Source organism: Nelumbo nucifera, chromosome 1 (assembly GCF_055504915.1).
Source record: "Nelumbo nucifera cultivar China Antique chromosome 1, China Antique-T2T, whole genome shotgun sequence".
Lineage (NCBI taxonomy): Eukaryota > Viridiplantae > Streptophyta > Magnoliopsida > Proteales > Nelumbonaceae > Nelumbo > Nelumbo nucifera.
The window spans coordinates 207,301,529-207,313,881 of NC_142649.1; the positions used below are offsets into that span (position 1 = coordinate 207,301,529).

Below are 12,353 nucleotides of genomic sequence, written 5' to 3' on the forward strand. Positions count from 1 at the left end.
TGGAATGAGAATTAATTAAGGCCTTCAGATAATTGCATATTCGGTTCGGTGAAGCCAAATTAAAGCACTACCCATTCATTCTGTGTACTTGTGAAATTGCAGGTGGAGAAGGAGATAGCAAGGGCACGAGTCCAGATGGCTCATGAGCTCAGGAAAGCAAAAGAAGCGGAAGCCAAGATGGATCTCCATGTGGACAAAGCCGCACAAAAGGCCGAGGAACAGATTGCAAAGCACTCCCCCTCGCCTCCAACCCACACCGAGCCACAGCTCACTCATGCACCCATTTCTGGTACCACTGACCATCATGGCCACTACGACGACAATTTTGCTGATCCAATTTTACGTAAATTACAATAATATGGCAGGGAATCTGTAGATTTCTAGCCCTATCATCACTTGATCATTTGTTTAGGAAGGAACACAGTTGAAAACACTTCATTTGTAGTAACGAACTGATTATTTGTTATATATTATTATTATGGAAATATATTCTTTATATAATATTGATGCTGACTCAGTCTTTGATCACACATCATCAGTTAGTTGTGATAAGAAATACGGTTGTAACTGATTATTTGTAAAACCGTTGTAACTATTATAACCACTACTGTTCTGTGATGTCATAAATGAATGAACTCTCTCGAGACATCTGTGAGAGAGAGAGAGAGAGTCTTTCTTTAAATCATTTCACTGTTACAGTGTACCCTATTAATCCTCTCTGTGTATGTATACTCTGATATGGTACGGGAGCCACAAGAGATCATGGCATTAACTAACTCCCTTTTCTTCAAACATTGCTAACTTGTTTGCAAGTCTTCCTAACATTACCCCTTTAATTCCATTCAAGTTAACAGGAGGAAATTATCTTCTGTGGGCCGGGGGTCTCAGTTTCTTCCCATATTTAGGACCTATGGTCTGGATAGTTGAAGGTAAAACAAAACACTGTAATTAGTAATCTTACATAACACCGAAATTAGTAATCTCACCTTAATAATTTTAGTGAGTTTGGACTTGTATTTATATTGTGAGTCTTAAGAGTTCTATGTGTGCAGGAGTCTTCATCATACAGGTATATACAAGATAAGTAGGCAGTAAGTTAGAACAAGATAGAAATTGACAGATGTATAGGATAGAGTTTGACAGATGTATGACTCTATCATACTCTATCATCCCCCCTCAAGTTGATGGGGGTGGAACAATAGTCAACTTGTCATGCAACATGCTGAATCAAGCAAGAGAGAGGGGTTTAGTGAAGATGTCAGCCACCTGATCATGACTGGAAATAAATCGAATGTGGAGTTCCTTTTTAGAAACCCGCTCTCTCACAAAATGATAATCAATTTCAATATGCTTGGTGCGAGCATGAAAGATTGGATATTTTGTAAGATAGGTCGCACCAAGATTATCACACCATAAGATGGGAGAGGTAGTGGATGAAACACCCAATTCACGAAGGAGTGACTACAACCAAATCAGTTCTGATGTAGCACAAGCAAGGCTTCTGTATTCCGATTCCGTGCTAGAGTGAGAGATTGTAGCTTGCTTATGAGAAGACCAAAAAATGAGATTGGAACCCATAAAAACACAAAAACCACCATAAGATCGTCTATCATCAGGAGAGCCAGCCCAGTCTATGTCTGAAAAAGGCATGGAGATCAAGAGATGTAGAAGGAGACAATCGCAAGCCAAAAAGAAGCGTAGACTTGAGATAGCGTGGAATTTGCTTAACTACCTCCCAATGATCAGAAGTGGGTTGATGAAGGATTTGGCAAACTTTGTTAACAGAGAAGGCAATGTGAGGTCAAGTTAAAGTCAAATATTGTAAAGCACCAATGATAATATGAAAAGTAGTAGGATCAGCAAGAGGCTCTCTAGAATGTTGGGCCAACTTGGTGGTGGAAGCCATTGGTGTGGAAACAGGTTTCACTTCATATATACATCCTCAAGATCTCCATGGAGAAATGCATTTTGTACATCCAATTGTTGAAGAGGCCATCATCTAGAGAGAACAACACGTATGGTCGTGGGCTTGATAACAGGGCCGAATGTCTCTATATAACCAATGCTAGGACATTGATGAAATCCCTGAGCAACTAGTCGCACTTTAAAGTGACTGATGCTCCCATCTGGGTTTTGCTTAATGCTAAAAACCCATTTGCATCCAACCAAATTGATGTTAGGTGGGGGTGGTACCAACACCAAAGTTTGATTGTGGTGTAAGGCATCAATTTTAGACTGCGTAGCTGCTCGCCATTCTATATTGGCATTGGCCTTAGCAAATGATGTTGGTTCAGTAGACAAAGAGGATAGTGTATACTTGGAAGCCATATATGTTTTAGGTTTGAAATCCCACTTTTGCACCTGGTCTGCATAGGATGACAGTTCGGAGGAGTAGAGGAGAGCAACACCTGAGCATCATTAGTAGAGGAGGGAGAAACAAGCTCACTGGTACTGGTTTCTGGTTTGGATGAAGGAGATGGAGCAGAACCAGTTAGTGAAGGTGAGGTGCATGACTATACCAAATCAGGTGATGAAAATGAGGGTGGTAAGGAGACTGGTGGGTTAGAGGAATGTGCAATAGGAGGAGCAATAGTAGTAGTTGAACATGGCACTAAAGGGATACAACTTACCATATGAGGCTGTCCAAGAGAAAATCGTGAAGGTGAAGACTGCTGTTTGGGTTCATGAGATTCAAATGGAAACACATCTTCATCAAATAGGATATGCTGAGATGTAAAAATGAGTTGAGAGGGCAAATGTAAGCACCAATATCCTTTGTAGTTATCATATTATCCCAAGAACACACAAGCTGATGAACAAAAGTCAAGTTTATTACAAGCATAGGGCCGAAGATATGGGAAGCATAAACACCGCAAAACCTTTAAGAACTCATAATCGACTTACGTTTGAACAACAGTTCAAATGGTGATTGCATGTTGAGTGTCGGCGTGGGAAGTCTATTAGCCAAAAACATTGTTGCATGAAAGGCCTCCCACCAGTAATCTCGAGGCATTGAGGACTTTGCTAATAATGTCAGTCCTGTTTCAACAATTTGGCGATGGCGTCTTTCAGCCATCCTATTTTGCTCTTGCGTATGTGGACATGAGAGTCAATGAGAAATGCCATAACACTCAAGGTAAGACTGAAATTTTCTGAACTCTCCCCCACCATCAGTTTGAAGACATTAATTTTAGCATTCAAGAGATTTTCAACCTGTTGTTTAAATTTGACAAATGTAGGAAGTGCATCTGATTTGTGAACAAGAGGAAAAATCCATTGATATCTGCTAAAGCCATCAACAAAGACAATATAGTACATGAATCCATTAATAGAGTTCACAGGAGAAGGTCCCCATACATCACTAAAAATAAGTTCAAGTGGAGATGTATATGTAGTAGAACTAGAAGAGAATGGTAGTTTATGCAACTTGCCAAGAGGATAAGAATGCGAAAATGTCATCCGTTTATTAAAAGATAGAGGAAGATTATTGGAGGTGACTACATATCAAACCAACCTTATATGCCCAAGACTTTCATTCCAGCGATCAATAGAAGTCCACACCCCAAGGAATGCAGTAAGAGGAGGGACATTATTAGTAACTCCACTTGAAATCCCCTATAACTCATACAAGCCATATTTACTGTGACCTTGAAATAACACTTTGCCTATCTCCCGGTTCTTCACAAAAAACTCATTGGGGTGAAATTCAAAGAAACAATTGTTGTCCTTAGAAAATCTAGTCACAGAAAGTAAATTCTTAGTAATGTTGGGAACATGGAGTATGTCTTTCAAAATAAAGCAATGTTCAGAAGCATATAGTGTAGAGGTACTAGTATGTGCAATAGATAAACTTTCTTCATTGCCAATCGTTAATTATTTGATCTGGTCCATTGTATACAGATTGAAGATGAAGATTTGGGTGGCTTGCATTTGAATCTGGGTACCAAATGTTATCAATGATTGGACTAGTTGCAGCAGTGTATGCAGAAGGAGATGAATCAGGGCAAAAATTCTTATCAAAATGAGCCCTACACTTGTAAGCTGTATGATTGAATTTGAGACATATCTAGCACCTAACCCCTTGATAGGGATTAGGTTTCTTACCTTTTTGCTCACTTGGCTTTGATTTAGACTTGTAGCCATCTATTTTGAACGACTGAGTCTACTTTTGGATTGCAACATTGGCCTGGGGAGATATTGGATCAAATAGAGATCCAGTGTGCTGCATTCGAATCTCATGATTGAGAAGAATAGAATGTATGTCATCAAATGATAGATCTTCTCCCTTCAGTAAGAGAGTAGTAACAAGAGATTCATAGTTTGGGCCAAGTCCTAGCACAAACTAAATCAGTTTAGAGTCTGTGACTGTTTCACCAATAGAAGTAAGGCTATCAGAGATCAAACGAGCATTTTCTAGATAATCATCCATTGACTGATTCATCTTCTTCAAATGGGCCAGTTCAAATCTGAGTTGCATCACACGAGCTTTTGATTTTGAAGCAAAGAATCTTGACAGGGCATTCCATGCGCTTCTTGAGGTTGTGTACCCAATAACTTGGGCCAAAACACCTTCTGAGAGAGAAGCAAGAATCCAACCGAGGAGCAACTGGTCTTGTTGTTTCCTTAGAATAAAATATGGATTCATAGTATAAGTACTATCTTTCTCAATGGTCTTAGGTGGGCATTGGATAGTACCATCAACATAGCCCATAGCTTTGAGACCTTTGAGAGCAGCCACAAACAGAGATCACAATAGTAAGTAGTTCATGCGATCTAGTTTGATGGAGATTAAATGACTTGTTGTAGCTAGCAGATTCATGTTCACAATGGTTGCGACTCTAGCTTCAGTAGCACCTGAGTTTGCAGGTACAGTCAACATTATTGAGTTTGCCAAAGAGGCCAACCTGTGCTCTGATACCATAAATCTCACAGAACACCGAAATTAGTAATCTCACCTTAATAATTTTGATGAATTTGGGCTTGCATTTATATTGTGAGTCTTAAAAGTACTATGTGTACAGGAGTCTTCATCATACAGGTATATACTGACGCATCGTGAGGCGTTCGACAGAGATAACTCTATGAACGCCTCACGCTGTGTCAGGTGGTATCAGAGCTGGAGTTCACCCAGTCAGATGGCCAACCAAGACGGTAGCAGTCGCAACCAACCCCATGACGGAGATCAGGGGTTACAAGCTGTTTGGAGAGCAATCGAAGAGCAGCGAAAAACCACTCATAACATTGAGCAATAGTTGGTAGAGATCGCTGGACAACTACGGACTTTGTTGCGGGAGGATGTTCCAAGGAATAGGGATAACGCATTGCACCAAGCTAGAGGAGACGACCACGGTAGGCCAATCATTGATCATATACCCAAGAACCCTATTATTGATGATGATAGCGACGACGAGCTAGAGTTTGGCGTTGCTCCAGTTATTCCCGGTGATGGCAGGACCGGTCGAAATTGGCGAAACCAGGGCAATTTTAATCACCGTCGGAATGATGATGAGTTTAAACTCAAGGTGGATATCCCTACTTTTAGTGGAGATTTGGATATAGAGGGCCTTCTAGATTGGATCACCGAGGTCGACCGCTTCTTTGAGTACATGGAGATCCCGGAAGAAAGAAGGGTGAAACTAGTAGCTTTTTGATTGAAGGGAGGAGCATCTGTCTGGTGGGAACGAATGAGGGAGACTCGGATCAGAGAAGGAAGAGGTCCAGTTCAAACGTGGAGACACATGAAACAATTAATAAGAGGTAGGTTTTTGCCTCCTGATTATGAGCAATACATGTTTGAATTGTATCAACGATGTGCGCAGGGAACGAGAAGTGTTAACGAGTACACCTCAGAATTTCTGAGATTGGCTGAAAGGAACCAGTTGTCAGAAAGTGACAATCAGCATGCAGCCCGTTATTTGAGTGGTTTGAAGCCTACTATTCGAGACAAGATTGGAGTCCAGATGGTTATGAGTGTGCAGGAAGCGAGGAACTTAGCTTTGAAGACTGAGTTAATGTTCCAAGAGAGGACTCGAGCCGATAATTATCGACGATATAACGGGAATGACAACAGGCCCGCAATGGTTGACAAGGGCAAGCCAACTCAAGGGGTACAAACCTCCCACCCGCCGAATGTAGCTAACACCAATAAGGCCGCAATGGGAGGAAACACTCGAGGTAATACTTCAAACCCTCCTAAAACCATTAATCCCTATGCAAAATCTGCTCATTTTAAGTGCTTCAAGTGCAATGAAGTTGGGCATAGGTCTAGTGACTGTCCCACGGGAAAGGCAGTTAACATGGTGGAGAGGGATGAGGAAGATGTTGGTGATGATGAAGTATATTGTGGGCCCGATGGAGAGGATGAAGAAGGTACTTATGAGCATGAAGAGTACACGTGTGTTCTGAGGAAGCTCATGCTATCTCAGAGAAGTAAAGATGACACACAACGACACCGACTGTTTTGCACTAGGTGTACGGTACAAGGTCAGTTGTTTGAAATTATTATTGATAGTGGCAGTCAGGAGAATATTATCGGTAGAGATGTGGTGAAGAAACTGCAACTAATTCCTGAGAAACACCCAAACCCTTACACGATTGGTTGGATCAAGGAAGTCGGGGGCGTACGTGTGGAGGAACGCTGCAAGGTTCCATTCTCTATTGGTAAGTATATTGATGATGTTTATTGTGATATCGTGGATATGGATGCTCGCCATATTTTGCTTGGTAGGCCTTGGCTGTTTGATGCAGATGCCAAACACTTGGGTAGGAAGAACACATACCAGCTTGAAAAAGAGGGTGTGTGCTATACATTGTTACCTATGGCGGAAAAGAACCAAACCAAGGCTTCAAAGGTAGAGGAGAGGAATTTTCTTACCATATCACATCGCCACTCTGAGTTTGTAAGGGAGTGTAAAGATACCCGCGAGGTCCACTTATTGGTTATAAAAGGGGAGAGTATGAGTGAACCACTAGGGGAGAACAAAATTCCAGTGGAAGTGCAGGGACTGCTCGACGAGTTTCATGATGTAGTTCCTGACGAGTTACCTAATGAGCTTCCACCCATGCGAGACATTCAGCACCACATTGATTTTGTTCCTAGTGCTAGCCTACCTAAGCTGCCACACTACATAATGAGTCCTAAGGAGAATGAGATCTTACGGGAGAAGGTGGAAGAACTGTTGAAAAAGGGACACATCCAAGTTAGCATGAGTCCTTGTGCGGTACCGGCATTATTGACACCGAAGAAAGACGGGAGTTGGAGGATGTGTGTTGACAGCAAAGCAATCAACAAATTCACTATTGGCTACAAGTTTCCCATTCCTAGACTAGATGACATGCTTGATCAACTTGATGGGGCTGTGATCTTTTCCAAGATTGATCTCAGAATTGGTTATCATCATATCAGAATCCGTCCCGGAGACGAGTGGAAGATAGCTTTCAAGACAAGAGACGAATTGTTTGAGTGGTTAGTCATGCCTTTTGGACTAACTAACGCACCAAGCACTTTCATAATACTAATGAATCAGGTACTACGTCCTTTCATTGGTAAATCTGTTGTGGTATATTTTGATGATATTTTGATTTATAGTAAATCTATTGATGAGCACATAGGACATATCCGAGGGGTATTGAGTGCGTTGAGAGAAAATAAACTATATGCTAATTTAAAAAAATGCACTTTTATGAGCAATATTTTATTGTTCTTGGGTTTCATTGTAAGTGAGGATGGGATTAAAGTGGATGAGGAGAAAGTGCGAGCTATTAGGGAGTGGCCAACCCCAATGAACGTAACCGACATAAGGCGTTTTCATGAGTTAGCAACTTTCTATAGGCGGTTTATCAAACACTTTAGTAGTATTGTAGCTCCTATCATGAATGTTTGAAGAAAGGTAAGATCCAATGGGGAGAGGAACAAGAGCAAAGTTTTGCCCTAATAAAAGAGAAGTTATGTACCACTCCTGTCTTAGCACTGCCAAGCTTTGACAAATTATTTAAGGTTGAGTGTGATACTAGTGAAGTGGGCATAGGGGCTGTGTTATCACAAGAGAAGAGACCAATTGCTCTCTTTAGTGAGAATCTATGTGAAGCTAGAAAGAAGTGGTCCACATATGATAAAGAGTTTTATGCTTTTGTGAGGGCACTGAAGACCTGAGAACACTATTTGATTGCTAAAGAGTTTGTCCTTTACACCGACCATCAAGCTCTTAAGTATTTAAGTAAGAAAAAACAGTTGAGGAGTGATCTGCATGCTAGGTGGTCTGCTTTTATTGATAAATTCCCATAAAAAATTGTGTATAAGGCTGGACAACAAAATACAGTGGCAGATGCCTTGAGCAGGCGTGTGGCCCTGATTAAGACTCTCAATATCGAAATTGTGGGCTTTGAATGTTTGAAAGATTTGTACGCCCAGGATGAAGACTTCAAGCAGGTTTGGGAGAAGTGCATGAACAGGCAGCCAATGGGTGATTTCTACGTACATGATGGATTTCTTATGAAGGGAGACCAACTGTGTATTCCTTGCATATCCCTTCGCGAGAAAGTCATTAGGGACTTGCGTGGTGGCGGCTTAGCAGGACACCTCAAGAGGGACAAGACGATTGATGCTGTCAAGGGGCGTTACTACTGGCCTAAACTGAGACGAGAAGCGACCACTATCGTGAGTAGGTGCTATATATGTCAGACAGCTAAGGGACAAGCCCAGAATACTGGTCTTTACATGCCTTTATCAGTTCCTACTGCTATTTGGGAAGACTTGTCTATGGATTTTGTGCTGGGCTTGCCGAAGATTCCCCGAAAAATGGATTCCGTCTTTGTGGTTGTTGACCGATTTTCCAAGATGGCACATTTCCTCCCATGTAAGAAGACCGCGGATGCAACAGCAACAACCAAAGTATTCTTTAGGGAGATTGTCCGTTTACACGAGGTGCCTAAGACCATTACATCAGACAGAGATATGAGGTTCCTAAGTCACTTCTGGATGACCTTGTGGAGGCTATTTGACTCGTCATTGAATTTCAGCAATACAACTCATCCGCAGACCGATGGGCAGACAGAAGTGGTGAATCAAACTCTGGGTAACCTGATCCACAGTATTTGCAGAGAGAGGCCGAAGCAGTGGGACTTTGTTGTAGCTCAAGCAGAGGTTGCCTACAACAATGCAGCTCATAGCTTTACAGGTAGATCCCCATTTTCTATTGTTTATATGAAAGTACCTAACCATGCTTTGGATTTGGTGAAGCTACCCAGGGTACCGGGTCTTAGTACTACAACAGAGCAGTTGGCATGTCAGATTCAGTCGGTATAAGAGGAAATACAACAGAAACTTCACAGGGCCAATGAGAAGTATAAACTTGTAGTTGACAGGCATCGAAGGTACCAGGTGTTTGAAGTCGGGGATGAAGTCATGGTGTTCTTAAGGAAGGAGCGCATACCCATTGGGAAGCATAGCAAGCTAAAGCCTAGGAAGTACGGTCCGTACAAGATTATTAAGAAGATCAATGACAATGCTTACGTAGTGGACTTGCCAAATCACATGGGTATTTCCATAACGTTTAATTTTGCTGATCTTCATCATTATTTTCCGGAGGCGACGCTTGCATATCCTGATCATGATTCGAGGTCGAGTTCTTTCCAAGTGGGGGTGAATGATGGAGGGCCAACTCGAGACCCACCGAACCAACTGGCGCCAGCTCAAGCTTAGAATGGATTCCTTATGCCAACCAACCTGCATCGGATGATGGTGATCACATCGAACGATGAACGTCGAAGGCATAGACATTGAACGAAGGACGTCGAAGGCATGCTGAAGAAAAGTTCGAAGTTGCTTTACAAGTCGAGTTCCCTAGTTGCTTTACAAGTTCGAATTACCTAGTTGTTTTACTCTACAAGTTTACTAGTGCTTGTTATAAATACTCCTATTTCTAAGCTTTAATAACACACAAGAATTTCTTCTATCAATTCTCTTTACTAAGGCTCTATGCCTAGCTTTCAAGTCCGAAGCCGAACTCGATCGTCCGGGTGCTTGTAGAGTTAGCTCGGTCGAGTGCGTCACGCTGCGTCATAAACAGATCAATCGTTGCTTAGTTATTTACTTTGCTCACTAACAGCAGGGGTATTATAGCACAGTCGATGACCTTGGACCTTGTCTGTTGCTGATGAAGATTCTGTTCTAATGGTCTCAAACAGGGATTCATGCAAGCGATTCCATAGGCGCTCACCAAACATAGACAGATAGCCATAAGTAAGGTACCCAGTAAGCGGTAAGTTGTAAGTACTGTGTTGTGCACGCCTACACTGTGAATTGGCGACGGGCGTGTCGCGTTTGGTGCGTGGCATTAGCAGCAGGAGGATGAAATTTGGAATGCTTGCATGGTTGACATATATAGTAGCAGATGTCGTGGCAATGTTTCAGAAGCAATAGGCACCGACTTCAAATTGCCTACAAAGGATATATAGAAGCTGGTAATTCCCTGAAAATTAAACATCTTCTTTTCAAATCATTCTGTTACAGTGCTACGTCCCGTCTTCATTTTCATTGGAGTGAAACAAGTAGAGGAAAAAAAAATGCAAGCAGCTAAGGAGAAACTAAGTAACCTGGGTAGTGCTGCCAGGGAGAAATTTAGTACTTGCAGCGCTCAGGCTGAAGAGAAGGTCTCCTTCTCCCCGTTTGTCTCTCTCTTACGGTTAATTAAGCACTTAAACTTTTCCTTAGAACGAATGGAATTTTCTCACTTTCATGCAATATTTTCAGGCAAAAGAGGCAACGGCGACGACTAAAGAAGAGAAGGAGATAGCCCATGAGCAAAGAAAGGCTAAAGAGGCTCAGGCCAAGATGGAGCTGCACCAGGCGAAGTCTGAAAATAAGGCAGAGAGATTGAAAGCCCAGGGTTTTGGCCATCATGTTCCAGTAGTTGGCGCACAGGGCCAGCACTACTCATAGGCACCATCCAATTGACACTGCAACTCCTCCTGCTGGGAATGGAAGTTAAATATAGATATATTAATGTTCGTTTATGGTCTTCTTTAGGTTCTCTTGTTCTTTGTGGTATTTTAATTTATATTTGTAATAGTTCTGATTTGAATTTTCATTTCTTGTCCTTAAATGTGAACCAAACTTCCAATACTAAAATATGTTTTGTCGCTTTGGCACATCGTTTCCTTTTTCTTGGTTGCGTAGCTTTTGACTCATCGGAGAGGTTTGGAGATGCAAATATGCACACTCTCATGTTCATGCGGACTTCTCTGTCCTCTGTAAAAGGGAGGACTTATTTGTTGATTAAATCCTGAGAAATACTTTGAGAGTTTGAAAATTTTCTACGAGAAATGAAGTCGAATTATTAGAGAAGTAACCCCAACATATATAATTATTTAGGAAGAACTCTGAGTCTGAGTTTCTAAACTGAGGACCAAAAACCAAAAAATTAAAGCGATTTTTTTAGCTACCCAATAGAAATAGCGATTTTTTTTTGGGATCTTTTGGTTAGTTATTGTCATTTCCTTGTATTTTGGGGTGGTGGTTCAAGTTTTTCTGTTCCGTCTCTCCCCTGTTAATCACTGAATCTCGGTTTGGGTTGCATCCCATCCTCGCTCTCCTGGGTAAGCAGATGGAATACATTTTCTTCTTTTCAAAAAGCTAAAAAAAGAACAAAATTCAATTATGACATTATTGGCAGTGGTCGAATCAGCAAGAGATTCAATTGGTGTTTGTGGAATGGTTGTCATTGTGTTTCGTGTTTGTTAGATAAAAGTTTAGGGAAATTCCTGAATACTACCCTGAACTTTGGGAAGAAGGGATGGGGATAATCCTTTTCCTTTCCTTAAATTAACAACATTTAGAGGAAATGGGAAAATTATAAATTTGTTATTTTGAAATTATTTAATGTGCAGTAGATGTAGGTAGGGATCTATTGGATACAATTTGAATTTGGTACTGCAAAGACCTAGATCGGTACACTGAATTGACACTTTCTCCAAAGTTTAGGATACTATTTAAGAATTTTCCCTAAAATAGGATACTATTTATGCAAATACTTGTATTTTGTATGGTGTTTTGGTATTTGCAATCAAGTAGGCCCTTTTTTTAGAATCTTTTAAAAAAAGACATGAAAATGTTTAAAATATCAATGAAAATGTCTAAAATATTCATGTAAAATGTTTATTTTTCAATTTTCTTTTCATATAAATTGTTATTCCAAACCTTTTTAATCTCTTTTTTGAAAATTGATTTATTTTCCAATTTGCCCATATCATTTGCTCAAATCTAAAGTTGTAACTTTAGATTTTATATTTTTTATCTTTTTTTATAGAGTTTGTATTATTTTTCTATAGAATCAATCTCATGGGTATTTTGAACA

The 12,353-nt window shown here is 40.8% G+C and overlaps 1 protein-coding gene across 1 annotated transcript; it reads left to right on the forward strand.

The window, feature by feature from the left end:
* Nucleotides 1-355: 355 nt before the first annotated feature.
* On the forward strand, nucleotides 356-11,148 carry LOC148804421 (uncharacterized). The gene is made up of 2 exons (XM_088895985.1): nucleotides 356-10,650; nucleotides 10,751-11,148. Exon 1 carries the CDS (start codon nucleotides 5,685-5,687, stop codon nucleotides 7,881-7,883), a length of 2,199 nt encoding a protein of 732 aa, XP_088752111.1. The 5' UTR covers nucleotides 356-5,684; the 3' UTR covers nucleotides 7,884-10,650; nucleotides 10,751-11,148.
* The last annotated feature ends 1,205 nt before the right edge of the window (nucleotides 11,149-12,353 follow it).